Raw genomic sequence first — 20694 nt, 5'->3', positions numbered from 1 at the left:
CTATTATACCTTATTGAGTACTATATTAAATTTAATACTGAGCTTCTAAGTAATAAGAGAATCTTTACAGATTATTCAATTCTCCTCCTCTTATTAAAGGAAGCAATGACATTTTATCTGGCAAAACTATCTTTTTTCCTGGAACTAAATCTTTAAAAAAATGTATCACAGAGATTCTTATATAATGGATCCTAAACTACCTGACAGATGGCACAGGCAGAACTATTCTTCATAAGACCTTTTCTATTGTGACAAAAGTCAAGGGGATAGTGTAACTGATCAAAGCATTTGATCCATTCCCTTTCTTTTCTTATATACCTTCAAAATGCCACTTAACTTAACCTACTCATTTTATGATGACTTTTCCTCTATTTTTAATTTTCTCCCTGTGCCTGAGGTAGTGTTGTTCCCACTATTCAAAATTACAAAAAGCCAATGAATTCTATTCTAAAACACAAAACTATGACCAAACAGAAAATATATTCATAGGTCAAACTGAAAACCTCTGCCATCCCTAAGATAGGAAATAGTCATCTCTTGAAGTAATCTGCTCATCTAGTATATGAAAGTTCTGCTAGGGAAATCAGATAGGGAACTCTACCTATTCATTCCAATTTTTTCTAGCCAACCATAATGACCACTAATTCCATCTATCATTTTCCCCCCAAGAAATCATATTCTGCAGTCTAGACAAGCAAACATAATCCTCACAATAATCCTCTGAGAGACACACTTTTTGTCCAGATAAGGCAACTGAAGCACAGAGAAGTTATCTTCCTTCTCCAAGGTCATTAAAAAGACAGTAAACCAGACAGTGGTGTGCACCTGTAGTCCCACCTACTTGGAGGCTGAGGTGGGAGGATCATTTGAGCCCAGGAGTTCCAGACCAGCCTGGGCAATATAGTGAGACCCTATTTCAATAAAAAAATTAGCCAGGTATGGTATTGTGGGCCTAAAGTCCCAGCTTCTCAGGAGGCTGAGGCAGGAGGATCACTTGAGCCCAGGTGTTTGAGGCTGCAGTGCACTATGATCACGCCTGTGACAGCCACTGTGCTCTACCCTGGCTAATAGCAAGACCTCGTATCTTAGGGGAAAAAATGGGGCCTGGACTGGGTGTGGTGGCTCATGCCTATAATCCTAGCACTCTGGGAGGCCCAGGCAGGTGGATCGTTATAGCTTAGGAGTTGGAGATGAGCCCGAGCAAGAGCGAGACCCCGTCTCTACTAAAAATATAGAAAGAAATTAGCTAACTAACTAAAAATATATAGAAAAAATTAGCCGGGCATGGTGGCGCATGCCTATAGTCCCAACTACTCAGGGGGCTGAAGCAGAAGGATTGCTTGAGCCCATGAGTTTTGAGGTGGCTGTGAGCTAGGCTGACACCACGCATTCTAGCTGGGTCAAAAGAATGAGACTCTGTCTCAAAAAAAAAAAAAAAAGGCCTATAATATATATAATAAGCTGTATGAAAGAAACTATTCATAAAAGAAGAGAATTTGTGTGTGTGGGGGGTGTATGGCTTCTAGGAAGCGTTTCGGTGACTGTTGAAGCAACAAACCCCAAGGTCTGTGGGACCAACTCAAGGGCTCCGGAAGGTCAAAACTATTTTCATAATAAAAAAATGTTATTTGTCTTTTTGACTAAGTTGACATTTGTACTGAAGGTACAAAAGTAATGAATAAAATGCTAACATTTTTATATAAAGTTGAGGCAGTGGCACAAAACTTGTAATGGCAGTCACTGTACTCTTTATAGCCATGCACTTGTTTTTTTACAAAAAGCTTAAGAGTATCCTTCATGGAGCAGTAAAAATTATTAATTTAAAAAAATCCTGATCTTGAGTGCATGTCTTTTTAACATTCTATGTGAGGAAATGGAAAGTATGCATAAAGCATTTATGCTGATACCAAGCTATTGTTTTCTAGGAGCAAGCACTCATACAATTGCTTCAGTTGCAAGCTGAACTTTTTTTGTGTGTGTAGAACACTATTTCAATTTAAAAGAACTATGGTTATTTGAATTAAAATATTTTGGCAGACATTTTCTTGAGAATCAATAATGTGAACATGATACTTCAAGAAAACAACTGATAAAATCTGTTGCCAAAGATAAAAATTTGAGCTTTCAAGTGAAAATGAGAATTTTGGAAAACCTGAATCCATAATCATGAGCTTGACAACTTCCCAACATTTAAAGATTTGTTTATTGAGATTGGTGATACTAACAAATGTGAATTTTTAATATTACATAATGAGATGTATCAACATTTGAAAGATTTTCATAACTTGGCAAACCATTTCAAAATGACCAATGTATGATGTTATAAAATCATGCCTGGGTAAAGATCCATTCAAAGTGCTAGATAGATTAGTGTATTTTAATGTAACAGTGTTTTTAAAAGTTCATTTATATGGTTTCAGACTTCACTAGAAAAAATTAGTGGAGTTTTCTTTTTTAAATTAACATTTAAGAAACTACCTCTTGTCAACTTTTACTATCAAAAAGAATATCCACAGTTATCTGAAAAGGCTATTAAAACATTCTTCCCTTATCTAACTACAGATCTTTGTGAGATTAAATTTTCTTCCTATTGTTTAATCAAAACAACATATCACAATAAACTGAGTACAAAAGCAGATGTGAGAATTCAGCCATCTTCTATTAAGCCAGACATTGAAAAGATTTGAAAAAGTATAAAACAATGCTATTCTTTTCAGTAATTATTTTTTGGTTTTGGAAAATAGTTCTTTTTTAATTAAAAATATTTATATTAACATGTATTGGGTTTATTGTTGCTATTTTTAAGTGATATAATATTTACAGTTTTAAGTGCTATTTTTAAGTGATATAATATTTACAGTTTTACAATTATTAATTTCTAATACAGTAAATAGCAGTACATATAAGCTACCTAATAAGAAAGTTCATTGGGGTCCTCAAAATTTGTAAGCCTATAAAGGGGTCCTGAAACAAAAAAGTTGAGAACTTTGTCTTAGAGCTTCTAAAAGGTGGCCCATGTGGCTGGACCATTCAGAGGAGGAGGAAAATGTTAAGACATCACTGGAAGTCAGATCATGCAGAGCTTGTCAGCCACAATAAGGAGTTTGAATTTTACTCAAAGTGCAATTGAGGAATTTTAAGCAGAATGACAGGATCACATTCATGTTTTCAAAAAAGGCAGCTATGTATAATATGAGAGACAACACGAATAAACTAGGGCTGGAGGATTTGAAATGGAGACCAGTAGATAAATCTGAGATGTATCTTTGAAAGTTAAAGTACTTATTTTGTTTGCTTTCGCCCATCCCAAACCCTAGCACCTCCTGCCGTACCTGATATCTCATGGGTGACAATTAAAAAAAAAAAAATAAATGAATGAACAAGCTAAAAAAAATAAAGTACTTTGCTATAAACTTCAAAATGAAGTTCCAAACAATATAAAATAATTCCATTTTAATGTCATAGAACTCAACTGCTCTGTGATCAAACTGGAGATAGGATGTGGAGGATAATCAATCTACCTAATATTTTAGGAATGTCACAGGTACATTAAATCCAAGCTATGATGTTTAAAGTGATTTTTAATCAGTTTCAATTTTTTCTCAAAATGGAATACCATGAAATATTAACTCATACAATAGTCTGGTGATTACATACCAAGAATTAAATGAACCTGCAGATCCAACCTTCAACAATGTGGCAGGCACTGTGTTAGACACCACAGGTATGACAGTCAACACAACAGACACCATTCCAGCTCTTGTGAAACTTATATTACAGAATGATTGTTGGTAATCTTTGAAGATTCGTGGCAGAACACTAGAGGTGTTTTGAATAGTTCATTCATTCATTCAAGTAAACATTTATTGATCGTTCACTGTACAGCCTGATCTGAGACAAAAAGATGAAGACATGAATCTGTCCTTAAGTTCACTGTCTATTAGAAAGAGATAAAAATATATTTCCAGTTATGATGCAAAGTGTGGTAGGCACTATTATAGAGGCATGTGTGATGTATCCATTTAAAAAGAGGTAAAGGAGGCAGAAGTTCCCCTGAGTGTTGAATGGACATCTGCTAATACACAGAGTGGGAAAAGGAAAAGTCTAACATATGAAAGCCCCTGACAGGTGGTATAGGGATATAAGCAGGTCAGAAAGGTTGGTATTTAATGTGTGAGTTCCAAATTTCCAATTTTAAAAGGGACCAAAAACCAATTCTGTAATCCACATATAAGCCAAAGGAATTATGCAACACTTAATGTGGTCTAGGAGCACTGAGTGAAAAACAAAAGCAACTCCTAGAAATCAAAATGGGTACACAAAGAAATAATGCTACCCTCAAAGTCAGTTTCCACAAAGCATTTGACAGTTCAGATTATTTCACCTAAATCATAATCCTAACCCTCAAACATCTTATGTTCTAGAGGTAGAGATATGTGGCAACCACTAATTATAGTACAGCATAACAAATCTAATAGTTCAAGTGAGCTCAAGGCCTTAGGGCAGCCTCTGCCTACAGAGAGCAGAGAACGGGGTGAGGAAAGCCCCCACAGAGATGATGATCTAAGTAGAGTCTTAAAACATTCAGTGGTTGTTTGATACTGTGGACAAAGGGGACAGAGAATATGTTACACACAAAAGTCTATGCCAAAGTAGAGATGCCATGAAAGAGCAAGGCCTATTAAGAAAACTGCATATAGACTAGTTTTATTGAGGCAAAAGCAGCTAGGAAGGAGTGGTAAGATGTAAGGACAGACTGAACACTGATCACCATGCTAAAGAGTTAAATTTTAGCTAATGGATAATAGGGAGGCATAGAAGGAAAAGTGACAGAATCAGATTTGCCTTTTTAGATATGCACCACAAAAATGAATCATTTAGAATGATTAGGCAACAAAAGGATGGTCTGGAAAAGGTAAGAAACAATTAGAAGACTATGTTAGGAATATGCAAAACAGATAAGGATCTGTACTATGCAGAATATCTTACACCTGTCTCATTATCTTTCCCACTGGACCTGTTCCCAATGGATTCCTTACTTTGGTGAATAGTAATGTATTAATTTCCTAGGGCCATCATAACAAATTACCACAAAGTAGGTAGCTTAAAACAATAAAAGTTTATTCTCTCACAGTTCAGGACACCAGAAGTCTAAAATCAGGGTTGGTTTCTTCTGGAAACCCTGAGGGAGAAATTGTCCCATGCCACTCTCCTAGCTTTTGGTAGTTGTTGGCGATCTCTGGCATTTCTTGGCTTGTGGACATATCACTCCAATCTCTGCTTCCATCTTCATGTAGCTTTTTCTGTGTCTGTGTTCTTTTCTGTCTCCTATTAGTATGTTTCCATTGAATTTAAGGCCCACACTAATCCACTATTATCTTATCTCGATCTTTACATTAATTATATCTGCAAAGATCCTATTTCTAAATAAGTTCACATTCTAAGGTTCTGAGTAGGCATGAATTTTAGGGGGGACACTACTCATTAAAGGTAGCAACCCAAACAGAAATGTGGTATTATCCTTAACCCGTCCTCTTATCCTCTACATCTACATAATTATCAAATCTTGTCAATTCTACTTCCTTACTCTTCCATTTATCTCCTCTTTTTCATGGCCATCACCATTTTCCTTTCAATAACACTAGGTCAATATAACAATCTCCTTGACTATAACACTAGATGAATCCAGTTATTACTGTCATTGCTATGCCAGCTCTTAAACAGGTATTTCTAGAAATAGTCGCACAACAAGACAGACTGGTTGCACCATGGATTTATGATAACTAACCCCAAATAGGTCCTCAACAATGCCTGGTGGTCCATCTGTTTCTCTAGCCAACTGGCTTTCCCACTTTCCCATAACTATTTCAAGCCTCTTCTATTCTCCTCATGCTCTTACTCTTACCCACATTCGGCAATTGACCTGGGTTCCTATTTTACAGGAAAAAGAAAAGAAACTATCACATAAAAACTCCCACAACCTCCCACTGTCTGCTCTCAACATCTCTCCTTCCCTCTTAATATAAGACCATTCTCTCTACCTGTACTTTGCATTCCACCTTCATTGACAATCTTATTATTTTTTTTTTTTTTGAGACAGAGTCTCGCTTGTTGACCAGCCTAGAGTGAGTACCGTGGCGTCAGCCTAGCTCACAGTAACCTCAAACTCCTGGGCTCAAGCAATCCTTCTGCCTCAGCCTCCCGAGTAGCTGGGACTACAGGCATGCGCCACCATACCCGGCTAATTTTCTCTATATATTAGTTGGCCAATTAATTTCTTTCTATTTATAGTAGAGACGGGGGTCTTGCTCTTGCTCAGGCTGGTTTCGAACTCCTGACCTCGAGCAATCCGCCCGCCTCAGCCTCCCAGAGTGCTAGGATTACAGGTGTGAGCCACCGCGCCCGGCTGACAATCTTATTAATATTAATTATCTCTCTCTTTTCTATAATACTCAGCCTTTCCCTCAACTAGATGCTTCTCACTGACTTATAACCATTTATTTTTTCACTTAAAAACAAAATGAAAACAATACCTCCCTTGAACCTCACACTCTCCCTTCTAGCTATCTATCCAGCCACACTCACTCTTTCTGCCTGCTTTACTCCCCACCTCCTCCATCCCCAACAAGACATAAATGTGTGTTTGTGTAGAGATTGATTTCTCTAGCTCTGTAGCCTCAGGCCTCTTACCATAAAATGAGAATAATCACACTAATAAACCTATTTCACAGGACTGTTTGAAGAATTACATAAATCAGTATATGTATAAAAGACTTAGAACAGAGTCTGGCCTACAGTAATTGATTGATAAAGTTGGCAACATCATTATTGCTAACAATATTGTACATCCAACTATCTATCCAGACAGCCAGCTGCATAAGATTGACATCTTGGAATTATCCTGAATTTCCTCATCCCTCCATTCCATCCATCTCTAGATTCTGTAGATTATCTATCTTGTACACTTTCTTCCATCTCTACTATCTTACCCTACACTATCACTATCTCATATGGATCATGCTAAGAACCTCCTAAATGATTTCCTGCATTTCACACTTATTCTTTTCTCCCCAACTTTCTCCACATCATAGTCAAAGTAAACTATCTATTATAACTTCATATTTGAGATTACCAACTGTTTTAAAACACTTCCCATTGTTAGGATAAAACCCTAAATCTATTTCATGGCCTATAAAACTATGTAGAAATGGTCCCTCCCAACCTGTTCAAACTTATCTTGCTTCTCTCTTCTTTTGTCCTGTTCTCCTAACACATACCAACATTTTTTCAGTTTTTCAAATACACCATGCCCTTGCCCATCATAGGTGCTTTCCAATTCCTATTTCCTCTACTGTAGTGTTGAACGATATTCCCATTTCTCTCAGCCTAACTATGACCTATTCACACATAATTCCTTTATGTCTTACCTCAACGGTAACTTCCTCAGGGAAGCCTTCCTTGACAACACAGAACAAACTCTCATTATTCTTATGTACCTTTCACAGTACTTATCAAAGTTGCAATTTCTTATTTATGTGATTATTCTCCCAACAATTTCCTCCAATAGAATCGAAGCTCCATAATAGCAACGACTATGTCCTTTTTTGCTCTCCATTGTATTCCAAGTGCGCAGTATAGCATCTGGCACATGTTAGTGTTCATAAGGATATACTAAATCAATATTTAACTTCAATGTTGCAAAATAGTCTGTTTAAAAACAGGACAGATTTAAAGTAGCACAAGGATTTACAGTAGTACATCACCAGTTCATTATCAATGTGGCTCTAGATCAAAGTTAAAAGTTCCTCTACTGATGGTTGTTAACAGTAAATCACTTTAAGGAGATATTAATTCAGCTATTGCTGAAAGGAAGGAAGGTGTGATAGCTCTTAAACAGGTATTTCTGTTGTATTGTTGTATTGTATTGTTGTGCTGTTATTTTAAAGGAGGAGTGAACAGTCAGAACAATATATTTCAAAGCAGGGAGGTGAGTTTTCCAAGATATTGGTTCACAACTTTTGCTCTACTCTAACACACCTACTACTGCCACTGTCGACTTACAACAAAAAGGCTGAAACACAGATATATAAGAGTTTACTTGCGAGGCACAGCTGATCAGTTGCCTTGGGGGAGTACTTTGGCAGCCTGTGTTAACGAACAGGTTTTTAAACATAAAAGGGAACATGGGGTGGGCTGATACAAAGTTGTTTGACAGAAATTCTCATTAGTTTATAGAAATAACATTGATTAGTGATTGGCTATACATTGTTGAACTACAGATTATGAGTTATGGTGTCCAGCACATGAAATTTTATGGCTACTTAGCATCAGTCTAAAGCCAACATAGCAGATGGCTTCAAGAGGTAATTATTCAGCTCAAGGGGAAGTGACATTACTGCTATTTGATTCTAAAGCCTGTCTGGGCTTGACAACTTAAAGGTACTTATAGTCTTTAGATAAAGTTCCTTTTCTTCTTTTTTTCCCCCACACTACTACTACTATCCCAATCAATGCCTGTAACTCCAGCATAGCCATCACCAAGTGGCTTGCCATAGCAGGAATTCTCAAGCAGGTGGGAAGTATAAGAGAGATGTGAGTAATTTGAAAATGGCACCACTTCAAAATAGTCTGATATCCTCTGAAGGATATCAGAGGGAATATTCTGATTCCCTTTTCCTTAGATATGATTCTTCCCAAATATCACTTATAACAAGAAGCAGTCATGTGGATGTCATTGATATATAATTTAAAAATGTAATCCATATCCTTAAAAAACTCAAAACAGAACTACCATATGATCCAGCAATCCCACTACTGTGTATGTATCAAAAAAAAAAAGGAAATCAGTATGTCAAGAAATATCTGTACTCCCATGTTTATTGCAGCACTATTCACAAGGCCTAAGATATGGATGAAATCAACCTAAGTGTTCGTAACAGATGAACAGATAAAGAAAATGTGGTGTATATATGGAATACTACTCAGCCATAAAAAAGAATGAAATCCTGTCATTCACAGCACCATAGATGACTCTGGAGGACAGTATGTTAAGTAAAATAAGCCAGGCATAGAAAGATACATATTGCACGTTCTCACTCATACCTGAAAGCCAGAAAAGTTGATCTCATAGAAGTAGAAAGTAGAACAGTGTTAGTAGAGATGGGGAAGGGTGAAAGAGGTATAGGGAGAGGATGGTTAACAGATACAAAATTACAGCTAGATAGGAGAAATACATTCTGGTGTTCTAGAGCACTATAAGGTAGCTACAGTTAACAATAGTTTATTGTATATTTTAAAATAGCTAGAAGAGAAGATTTTGAATTGTTTCTAACACAAAGACACAACAAATGTTAGTGATGGATATGCTAATTACCGATTTGACCATTCACCATGCCCCATAAATATATACAATTATTGTGTCAATTAAAAATAACAAAAATGGCCCCATAGGCTATTCAAATTTTTAAAAATGTAATCTATGATTTTTTTTTTGGTAGCAAAATAGTTTTTCTAGCTACAAGTTTAATGTTAATATTAAACATGGTGTTACCTACACAAGGACTGGCCAGAAGAAGGGGCAATCTGGAAAGATAATCAAGACCAATTTAAATATATTATAAATTACCTACACTGGAGGTATCTATGTCTTGATTGCATAAAAATTATTTTATTATGGTAATATGTCCCTAAAACCACAGCACTTCGCCATACATTTGTTATATCCAACCGTACGCAGCCTCAAATATATGTCTTAATGTCCATATAATTAAAACAATATAATTTAGTCTGCTTACTAAGGAATAAAATAGGGCAAGAAAGTATGAACATTTTTTCTAAGATTTCAAGATCTCAGAAGATTGATAATAGTACATGGAGCAACCCCTGAAATTCTGCAAATGGTATAGCAGCAGTTCTACTTTGTAAGACAGTGCTGACAGTGAACCTCTTTCCTCAGCAATATACAACTGACTCTGAAAACTTTAGAAACCATTAAATGTTTAAATATTAACACCAAAGAAAGAAAAGTCAACTGTAACTGAAAAAACACACAGGCAAAAAAATCATGTTATGTCTCTCTCCTCCGTATTGTCTAAGTTCTTTAAATCAAGGGTTTCAAGCATGTTGAAAAAACATGCTCACATTGTGATAGCATTTCTTATTTTGAAAAATAATGTGACCTCCTAAAGCAGGATTTGGACTCAGAATAGGTAATTATAATTTCTGAAAAAAAGAACATGCATAATTTATCACAACTTTGAATACTCATCTAAAATATTTAAAGACAAAAAAAATTGAGCACCACCTCCTACTCAAAGAATAATCCTTTCTCCAAATTTAGTTTTTATCTCTGACAACAAAAAAATCAATGTTTAAAGTTTTCTTAGGTCATTTTAAAAATATATAAGATATTGTTTCATTTGTAAAAAGTTGTTTATTCCCAGTAGATCTTGCAGCTATAAATGATGTGAATGTTTTCATGTAGTGTTCTAGTCTGTTTTTTGTCGCTTATAACAGAGTACCTAAAACAGGGTAATTTATTTAAAAAAAGGAATTTATTTCTTACAATTATGAAGGTGAAGAAGTCCAACATTGAGGGGCCACATCTGGTGAGAGCTGCCTTACTGGTGGAGACTCTGTGCAAGGGGAGTGAATGTCCTAACATGCTTGCTCAGGTCTCTCTTCCTCTTCTTACAAAGCCACTAGTTCCACTCACATGATAACCCATTAATCCCTTACCCTAATAACCCATTAATCCATGAATGGATTAATCCATTCACCAATCACCTTTTAAAGGCCTCACATTGGGGACTCAATAATTTCAATAGGCCGGGCGCGGTGGCTCGCGCCTGTAATCCTAGCTCTCTGGGAGGCCGAGACGGGCGGATTGCTCAAGGTCAGGAGTTCCAAACCAGCCTGAGCAAGAGCGAGACCTCGTCTCTACTATAAATAGAAAGAAATTAATTGGCCAACTAATATATATAGAAAAATTAGCCAGGCATGGTGGCGCATGCCTGTAGTTCCAGCTACTCGGGAGGATGAGGCAGAAGGATCGCTTGAGCCCAAGGAGTTTGAGGTTGCTGTGAGCTAGGCTGATGCCATGGCACTCACTCTAGCCTGGGCAACAAGCGAGACTCTGTCTCAAAAAAAAAAAAAAAAAATAATTTCAATAGTGCCACACTGGGGTTTAGGTTTCTAACACATGAAATTTGGGGAGACACATTTAAACCATAGCATGTGGCAAAAGCTACTCTTGATCTTTGATGTTTAAAGGTAACATAATATTTCTAAAAACCATCAAATGTAATTTCATCACGTGAAAAAATAGTAATCTTTTGGAAATTACCACTAATGGAGAGATATTTTCATTTACCCACAATAAGAAGTGATTACCTTCCTGTCAGTACTTTCATTCCAAATTTTTCAAAAAGGATGGAAGAAATTAAGAGTCCTTTCTGTGGAGAAGTGCCACAAAATCTTGGATATGTAAACCTATACTAATCAAAGATTAATTATACCATATTTTTATGGCTCACTAATAGGAGAGAAAGAATGCTGACCACTAAGCAGGAGAAGATACATGTCTGACATTCATGTTGGTTTCCATACAATGGGCGCTCTCAATTACAACTACTAGCATTTGGAAAGACAATGTTCAAAGAGCTTTGTACATCACTGATTCCCCATTTTTATCTACTTTAAAATGAAAGACTCATTCTCTTATTTAAATTGCCTAGTTAGAAAGTGCTCTATCATAATTTTTACATATTATAATAATATCCTAATTTAATTTTCTGCACAATGTGGTAGGTTTTTTTTGGACCCACCACCGCTCCACCCTCACCCATACTCAGAATTAGAGACTAATGCAAATGATTATTCTTTACATGCTCTCAAAAATAAATCCAGACTTTAGGAAATATAGTAAAGTACAAACATATAAGACCTCAATGTTAGAAGTCCTTGAATAATTGCAGGGAGCTATGCAGGTATATGCCTGTAATTTAAGGACTAACTGTGGATGTAAACCAAGAAAGATAATTATACTAATACTATCTTATGTATCCCAGTAAATTTTCCTAAGAGCTTTGATCAGATTCCTCTAAATAGTTCATGCATGTTTCTGTGTGCAACCACAGACTTTATCCTGTGTTAGTTACAACAGAAATTATCAAGATTTATCTGTGTGAAAATATACAAATCTGGTTTGTCAATGTGAAAGTAGATCTGCAAAACGCAAATGTCAAAAGGTTGGGCTATGGGATTTTCATGACAGAATCTTTGTTAGGTTTGCTAATGTAACATGTACACGGAGGGCTAGTGTAATTAGTTTGTTTCCTTCTCAGTGACAAACTAGGAAGGTGGATGATAGGATCCCGGGAGACCCACACGTCGGTCTACACCCCTTTTTTTCACCCGCAACCTCACCTCACTCCTTTCCTTAGCACACATACACACGCACTCTCCCATCACATTCAAAGCCCAATTGCCCCAGTGAGCAGTTTTCTAGGGTCGTTTCACTGATGCGTTAAATAGGATCTGACGCCACCGGGCAGCCTGGGGTTGAATGCCACCCCCGCCAGCGCCCACGGCTCACCTCTAGCTTGTGGTTGATTTGGGACACAGTCTGGGCTTTGTGACAAAGCTGTGCAAAGCATGAGCTCAGGCTGGTCATCTTCTGTCGCCCCTCGTAAGTGATATCCGCTTGGTCCGGATCGATCTCGCCCAGGAGCAGATCTACATCCACGAAGGCCTTGTCGAACTCCTTCTCCAGCACCTCCAGCCATCGGAACATGGACACCCCGCCGGGAGAGACCCCTACGGCACAGGAGGCGCCCCCAGGGCCCCCTCCGGCTCCTGCCGGGCATGGGCCGCCCGCCGACATGGCGCCGTCTAGGGCCTCCCTCGACTGCTGCTGACTCTCGCCGCCACCTGGCGCGAGGGGAACTGCTGGGACTGCGGGGAACCCCGCGCACGCACGCACGCTCCGTCGGTCCCCTCGTTTCCCCTCGCGCAGCTAACGCCGGCAATACAGCCCCAAAGGGCCAGCTGCAGCGAGGCTGAGGCGGCGGCTGCGGCGGCACACGGAAGTCTCGGTTCGTCCCACCTCCCGGCCCGCCCCTGCCGCGCATGCGTAGCGAGAAGCTGGGCGGACGCAGCTCGGAGAGACAAAATGGGCGGGGCCAGCATGTGACCTTGGCCTATGAGAGGCCTCGCTTGGGACGGGCCTGTCTGCGGCCATATTGACAACTGGCAAATTGCAAGCTTGAGTACCGAAGAAAGGGAGGCGCGTGGTTTGTACTTGGAAAGGCCGTAGGAAGAGAAGGGTTTCCACGTCGCAGAAAGAAAGGGTTTCCGCCAGTTTGACTTCACAGTGGGCGGAAGCCGTTCTAAAGTCGTTCGTAAAGTTGCTGCGGTGGCGCCCAGGGTCAGGGGAGAGCGGGGAAGGGCGGTGTGAGCATGCGCAATAGCCACGTTGTACCTTTTCCGTTCCAGTTCCCGCTTAGGGTGGAGTGTGTGGACACACTGGCTATTCTTGGTAAACCAGACCCTAAATTCCAGGTAGAAACTGCTTAAAGCTGTGTGTTGAAATGGCTGACCAGAGTTTGCTGAGTTAATAGAAGACTTTTTGTCTTGTCTGGGTTCATGCCTTACACCCTGTCACATGCTTAGCTGTGCCACTTTAGTTGTATTATTTCACCGGGAAGCCTAGTTTCCAAAATTTAATTCACTCAGTACTAAGGCAAAATGGTTAGCATCGGTGCTTAGCACATGATATTCCTCTTATTACACCACAGATCATATATTTAAAAAGCAATTACAACCATGTGTCACTTAACGGGAAGGGAGGTGGGGGATTGATCAAGGTGATTTCATCCTTGTGCGAACAACAGAGTGTATTTACACAAACGTAGGTGGTATGGCCTACTACACACGTAGGCTCTTTGGTATAGCCTACTGCTTCCAGGCTACAAACCTGTACAGCGTGTTACTGTCCTGAATACTGTAGGCAACTGCAACACAATGTTAAGTATTCTTATATCTATCTAAACATACCAAAACAGAGAAAAGGTACAGTAAAAATAGGGTATTATATAATCTTGAGACCACCATCATATGTAGTCTGTCATTGACTGAAACACCTTTATGCAGCACATGACTGTACTTTAAAAGGTACAATTATTTCAAAAATTGGAAGTGTCCCCACACATGACTTTCAGAAAAATAAAATTATGAAGCTTCATATATTTATAAATATATTGAATGCAGAGCCCTATTGAGTCATTGAGGACACAGAAACAAATGAGACATGACCCTTACTCAGCTGAGAGATAGGCTAGTAAGGCTGCAAACCCTCATAACTACAACTTTAAATTTGAATTTTGCGGTGCCTTTGAAAGTGTTCAGCAACTGCTGTCTTTACATTCTGCCTACCCACTCTCAAACCCCTTCCAATTCAAGAATAGCCAGTCCTGGAAAGGGAAAGAGAAACCAGTCTGATTAGAGTAGGCTGGTAGGAACTGTATCTCCTGGATTGCTTAGAGGAATGCTTTACTAGCTGAGTACAGAGTCTTCTGTGATCAGTTCTTGGGACAGACCCTATCGATTAATTACCACCCACAGCCTGCACTGTGTGCCCATTCACCAACGCAAGGCCAATTAGGAGCAAGAAACCATAGTTTTGGTTTGCACTCTTCAGTACTGTGGGGGACAGACTGCTTAACATCAAGCAGTAAAGTCCTGTGACCTCAGCAAACTTTGCTAAGCAAAACTTACCGTGAGAACGTTGTCTTGAGCTTAAATAGGGACCCTCACACAGATTTTAATACACGAGAAATAATATGAAACTAAAATTTGTCTTTCCCCATTCTCTTCCAAAATTAACTTTATTTTCATTTGCAATGCTTGCTACAGCTGCCAAGCTCCCAGCCACTTTCTCTACACATAATATACAATGCATTTTCAGAAACTTGAAGTAAATAATTTAAAATTAGCAGGGAGGAATACATAGAACCACAATAATAAAAGCTTTCTATTATTGAGTGCTTCCTGTGTTAGGCATTTTGCTATTTGCTTTATTTCTTTGATCCTCACAAAATTCTTGAGGTAGGTATGATCACTTTTGTGTAGATGAATCTCAGAGAGCCTAATTATCTTGCTAAGTTCAAACAACGAGAAAGCAACTGATGTAGGATTTCAATGTAAGTATCTTTTTCTCCAAAGTATTTGTTCTTAGTCATGAAATATAGAAGGTTGAGGGAGTTTATTTCTTGTATAAGTTACCAGAATGATAAATTGGAAAGTCAGTCCAAAATTTTAATTCTTTCTAGTTATAAACCATATACAAATCTACTAACATACAAGAAACATCACCGAAAAAGTAATTATAATACCTATTTCCTATTACTTACAACTCTCTTTAGTTTATATGAACCTTACCCAAATATAAATTCCATTTCTTTTTTTAAAAATCATTCGACTTCCTGCTATATTGTTCGGGTGCAGTTGAGCTGCTTTCTAAGTGTTTTTATATGTCCACTGCTCTAATGATTGGTGAATACCCCATTTTCAGGATTTCAGAACCCAGTTCCATTTCCTGTTACAACCTTTACAACTCCAACAAGTCACACCCTCTGTCTCAGAATAGTTTCATGTTATATTGTCTTTTCTCATTATAGTACTCTGTAGCAGCGGCTACATCCCTATGTGCTTGCCATCTTGGTACTACATGACTATTTCAAATGCTCGTGAGGTGCCCTCTACATAGACATAATCTGTTGACCACCTTGCGTAGGGTTTAGCAATTCTTCAAGTCACAGCAAAATGTGGAAGTGTAAGGGAGGGCTTGATGTTGAAGTGCTGCCATCTGTTGTCAGTGTACTCCATCTACACTTACTGCCTTATCTTTACCTACTCTGGAATTTGGAATTGTATGTAATCTCAAAACTTGTGGGATTTGTTTTTCCACAGATAATAAATTCTTGATCCTTCTATTTGCAGTTGGATTGGCATAAACTTCCGACAACTGTTTCATGAATCATGCTCATGAGATTTTTTAAACAAATGATATAACTCAAAATATGACAAGCTTGATTTAGGAATTTATCCCTACAGAGTTTTATCACAAGGTATTACTAAGAAAAAATAGGGTGGGGAGATAGGAAATTGAGGAAAAGGGGAAGATGCTAAAGATTTCTTTGGTAGGTACTGATAATCAGCTGTGAGGTTAGTGTATAGTTCAAATATTTATAGAGTACCAATAATTACAAAGGCACTGTAATGAAAGGACATATACAATCTACCTAGGACTGGAGAGGGAGACTATCATTTATTCATCCCTACTGTGTTCCAGATCCTATACCAAGTTTCACATGTTTCATTGAATTTCCAATGATCTTATGAAGAAAAGGAAAAGGGATTAAGTTCTGTTGATGGCTATAAACAGTTGTATGATGAATGAAGAAAGCCAAAGAAAATCCATTTCCAATTAATTTAAGCAACGTGGAAAAGTCCTAGAATATTGTATTCCTATGTATTATTTATATTTATTATTCATATTTACTAACAATTTGAAGTTCAGATAGACATTCTAAAGAAGTAAGTTTGGGCATTCCAAAGTGATTTATTAGCCTCATTCTCCTGATCACTTCTTTTATATACACAAACAGGACAACTGCTCTCTTGTTCTTAAAATATGAATTTTGTTGCAATGTTTCATTAACCACTTCAGCACGGCTCACCGGCCGCGAAACCTTGCCCACAGCCGCACTCATAGTCCGCACAATAGTTTGTGCTGTGCATTGACGACGAATCCGTTTTGCTCTTGTGTGATGAGGAAAGCTTTAAAGCACTGAAAGCTTGTTTTACTATACAGGCAGCTTTACTTGTAAATCACAATAGGTAACATATACATATACGTTTATGTTATTTTTAAATGTTCACAATTTTACTTTGATAAATGAAAAACTAGAAAAGTCATATCACAGCTGTCGGCTAAAGTCGACGCTCGGCTGTGCGCCTTCATCTGTGGCTATCGACTATAGTCTAAGCTGGTACCGAAGTGGTTAATAGGATTAGCTCAGATATCTTCTCTTCCAGGAAACCTTCTTTCTCCTTACATAAAGCTATGGACTTCATCCTGTTTAGTTTCCTGCAAATACCTGCTATAGCATTTGTCATATTCGTCATATTGTCATATTCTTTTAGAGCCCCGGAGACTGTGAACTCTTTGGCATAACTACAGTTATAAAGCTATAACTGTATAGCTTTATATCCCAGGTCATAACACAGGACCTGGAGTATGGTAGGAATGCTATAACTAAAATATTTGTGGGATAATCTCAATAATAAGATATTCTCGCATGGTACCCAGGAAACTCTAAAAATATTACTTTTCATGACATACCTTTGATGCATGTTAGAGAGCATAGCTAAATAGATTTTTATATTGTCTCAGGAGTTAGGGGAGTTAGGGATGGCTATAAAACACGTTAGTCTTTAAAACTCAAGAAATAATTTTCCAAACCTGAAGGGAAAGGTTTATTTTACAGTGATTTGACTTATTTGACTAATAAATCCAGTATAACTTAGGCTTTAGGCTTCAAGAAATACTTTACCTATTCTACAGTTAAAATTTACCAGACATGACATTTTGTATGGTATACCCAAAACTAAAACCAAAATATAACCAAATTTTAAAATATCTGTTGCTATATTTGTATTCCCTTACACTATCAAAAACTGACTATAACAACTTTTCTACTTTACTTGATGAACACTCTTCATTTACCATTTCCCACAGCTCCAGGTTTGCTTCAGCATTATCTAAAACTACCATTTATCAACAATGGTATCAGAGTTTACTAGTCATTTATTCTCCCTCTTTCATCCACTGTCAAGTCACTGTTTATTTCTCAGATTTTCAGACATCAAACATAGACTCTCCCTCATTGCCTCTGTCATTTGTTTATTATAGATTAGTTCTGTAAGGGCCCCTAACGGTTTCATTCCAAACACCCTTCAACACTATTTTTTCTTTGCATTTTGATTTAAAAATACAAGTTATCAAATTAGAAACGTTATGGTCTTTTAAATTAACAAATGAGAAAAGTATAGTGAGACAATTATACAAAAAGCCATGTCACAACAATTGTTAGAGATAGTATTTGTTTTGTCACCAGTTGATTCTGAGTCATTCAAAATTCATTTGGCTTTTGTGGCCATGGTGAACAGAGGGAGTGTAGGTGAAAAGACTCCTGTAGTGAAAATTTGTCCTTACGCACGAGGGGCTGTCCATGTTCGAGAGCCCTTCCCTGAATGGGGAATTCCCTACCTTATGTGACTTGGTGGGAGAGAGAGTCGTTCTTCCATGATGAACTGAAAATGTCAGATAATCACTCTCCTGGCTCTGTGACAGCTAGAGGACAGGCGTATGACCTAGGCTCAGGTAACCAGAATCATTCACCTGAAATTTTTCACATGAAGTTAGTGCGGCAGGGATCGGGAGAATCCTTTTCCGTTGGGAGTAGAGATGGCAGCATCCAGTTACAGTAGCAGTGGTGCCAGTGATGGTATCCAATTTCTGGTGGAGGCCCGTGCATCCATGCTCTGCAGTGGCAGTAGCAGTGGTGTCCTCACTTGACTGAGGTGTGGGTTTGCTTGTGTTTCTGGCTAGCCTTCCTTTATTCTTGCGCATTTCCAACTCTGGTTCTCCAGGCATTCTCACAGTTCTGTGGGCTACCCAATTTTCTTTCAGTAATTCCTTTTCTGCTTTAATCAGCCAGAATTTGTTTCTGTTGCTTGTAACCAATAACTCAAACCGATACCATTGGCATTTACTGAGACTCTTCTTTTTACCCACGAACTTGACGAGCCTTAGTTCATTTCATCTATTCCTTTCTTTAAGGTGGAAATTATTTCCCTCATTTTATCTTCATTCTATAGAAGGATAAATGAGGCTTAGATTAAGTAGTAGTAGAGTTTTTTTTTTCTATTTTACTTTAAACTTACGTACTTCATGCAACATACTCCAGAAGAAGCAAATAAATTTTAAAAGAATCATACATAATTTTTTTTTTTTTTTTTTTTTTGAGACAGAGTCTCACTTTGTTGCCCAGGCTAGAGTGAGTGCTGTGGCGTCAGTCTAGCTCACAGCAACCGCAGACTTCTGGGCTCAAGTGATCCTCCTGCCTCAGCCTCCCAAGTAGCTGGGACTACAGGCACACACCACTATGCCTGGCTAATTTTTCTATATATATATTAGTGGGCCAATTAATTTCTTTCTATTTATTGTAGAGACAGGGTCTTGCTCTTGCTCAGGCTGGTTTGGAACTCCTGACCTTGAGCAATCCGCCCGCCTTGGCCTCCCAGAGTGCTAGGATTACAGGCATGAGCCACCGCGCCTGGCCAACATCATGTTTTTATTCTTTAAAATTTCTTTTATTTGAGAGAGAGTGGTTTTCATTTTTAAAACTCTTCTGTTTAGCTCTTGACTAGTCGATTTTAAAATAGGAATCGTAAGCTGATCCTTAAAGTCCCAGGTCAGGGAGAATTTACAGTCATCAGTTTCCTTTCTGGAATTCAGTTTCCTACATACAGTGGGAAAGATGGTATGAATTAGATTATCCGTAGGTTCTTTCCAGTGCTGACATCCCATGAAAGTAATAAAAATCACTGACATGCCAAAAGCAAAGTTAAATCTTCCTTTAAGCACAACAGGAATATTCCTCAAGAGATTTCAGTAGATTTCTTTATCCTACTATAATATGCCTTCTTTGATAATTGCTCCCAAAATACTACATATATTAGGTAATTTCAGAGTTTAGGTCAATTATTTCTTGCCCATTGTTTTTAATAAATCAAGGAAGCCCTCTATGTCCATTTCATATAGGTGCACATTTGTGTTTATTACAGCGTTACTTAATAGCGGGACTATTGACATTTGGGACTCCAAAATTCTTTGTTGTGGGGGCTATCTTGTGCATTATGTGGTTTTTAGCCGCATCCTGGCCATTACCCACTAGAGGGCAGTAATATTGCTCCCTTCCCCGACATTATTATGACAATTGAAAATGTTTCCAGGGAGAAAGAATAAAGATAAAGAAGATAAAGAAAGCAAGTTGGGGAGAACCCTGGCTTGTTAGTCTGAGCAAAGAATCTAATTCAATCCAAATTCAAATACAAAACCTATTCCTTGAGATTGCTATCTTTCTTGTGTTGAAAAACCAAACCTAGAGTCTTGGGCTGTAATTGGAACAGATTTGCTGAATGTGTCATTGAGTTTCCATACTTGAGAAGGGCACCCATGTTCCTTTACTTGTTTTTTCCTTACTCAAAGGAGCCAAATAATAATGATCAGATAAAGTGTTATTAAATCCTTTGGAGAAAAGAATTGTATATTTCACTCTTAGCCTTAGGAACCCACACGCTCAAGAGCAAAAACCCCAAACTTTACACCCATGGCCCTTTGTCAACATGAAAAAACTCCAAAAGTCGACAGAGGGTAAGCTAGAGGCTGAGCAATGGTGCCAGCTCCAGTGGCCGCTTCCTAGCACAATAAATATGCAAAGGGGCCTGTCACCTCCAGAGCAGGTACAACAAAACATGCATGTCCTTCAAGCACCCAGCCTATAAATTTGTATTGTACTTTCTCTGCAGGCTATAGCATCGACAAGACTTTGTCTTCTAGCTAAAAAA

General features: G+C 38.2%; 1 protein-coding gene across 2 annotated transcripts in view; it reads right to left on the bottom strand.

Moving 5' to 3' along the window:
* The window catches only part of GOPC (golgi associated PDZ and coiled-coil motif containing), a 58695-nt gene extending 45592 nt beyond the window's left edge, over window positions 1-13103 (bottom strand). For both annotated transcript variants that reach the window (XM_012753850.3, XM_012753851.3), the window contains exon 1: window positions 12596-13103. In XM_012753850.3, coding sequence (XP_012609304.1) covers window positions 12596-12883 — 288 coding nt within the window. In that variant the 5' untranslated portion in view covers window positions 12884-13103. The remainder of the gene's footprint in view (window positions 1-12595) is intronic.
* Window positions 13104-20694: the final 7591 nt, after the last annotated feature.

This window comes from Microcebus murinus, chromosome 5 (assembly GCF_040939455.1).
Source record: "Microcebus murinus isolate Inina chromosome 5, M.murinus_Inina_mat1.0, whole genome shotgun sequence".
NCBI classification, from domain to species: domain Eukaryota; kingdom Metazoa; phylum Chordata; class Mammalia; order Primates; family Cheirogaleidae; genus Microcebus; species Microcebus murinus.
Note: the sequence above shows the minus strand (reverse complement) of the source record. Positions and strands in the feature narration are given on the sequence as shown.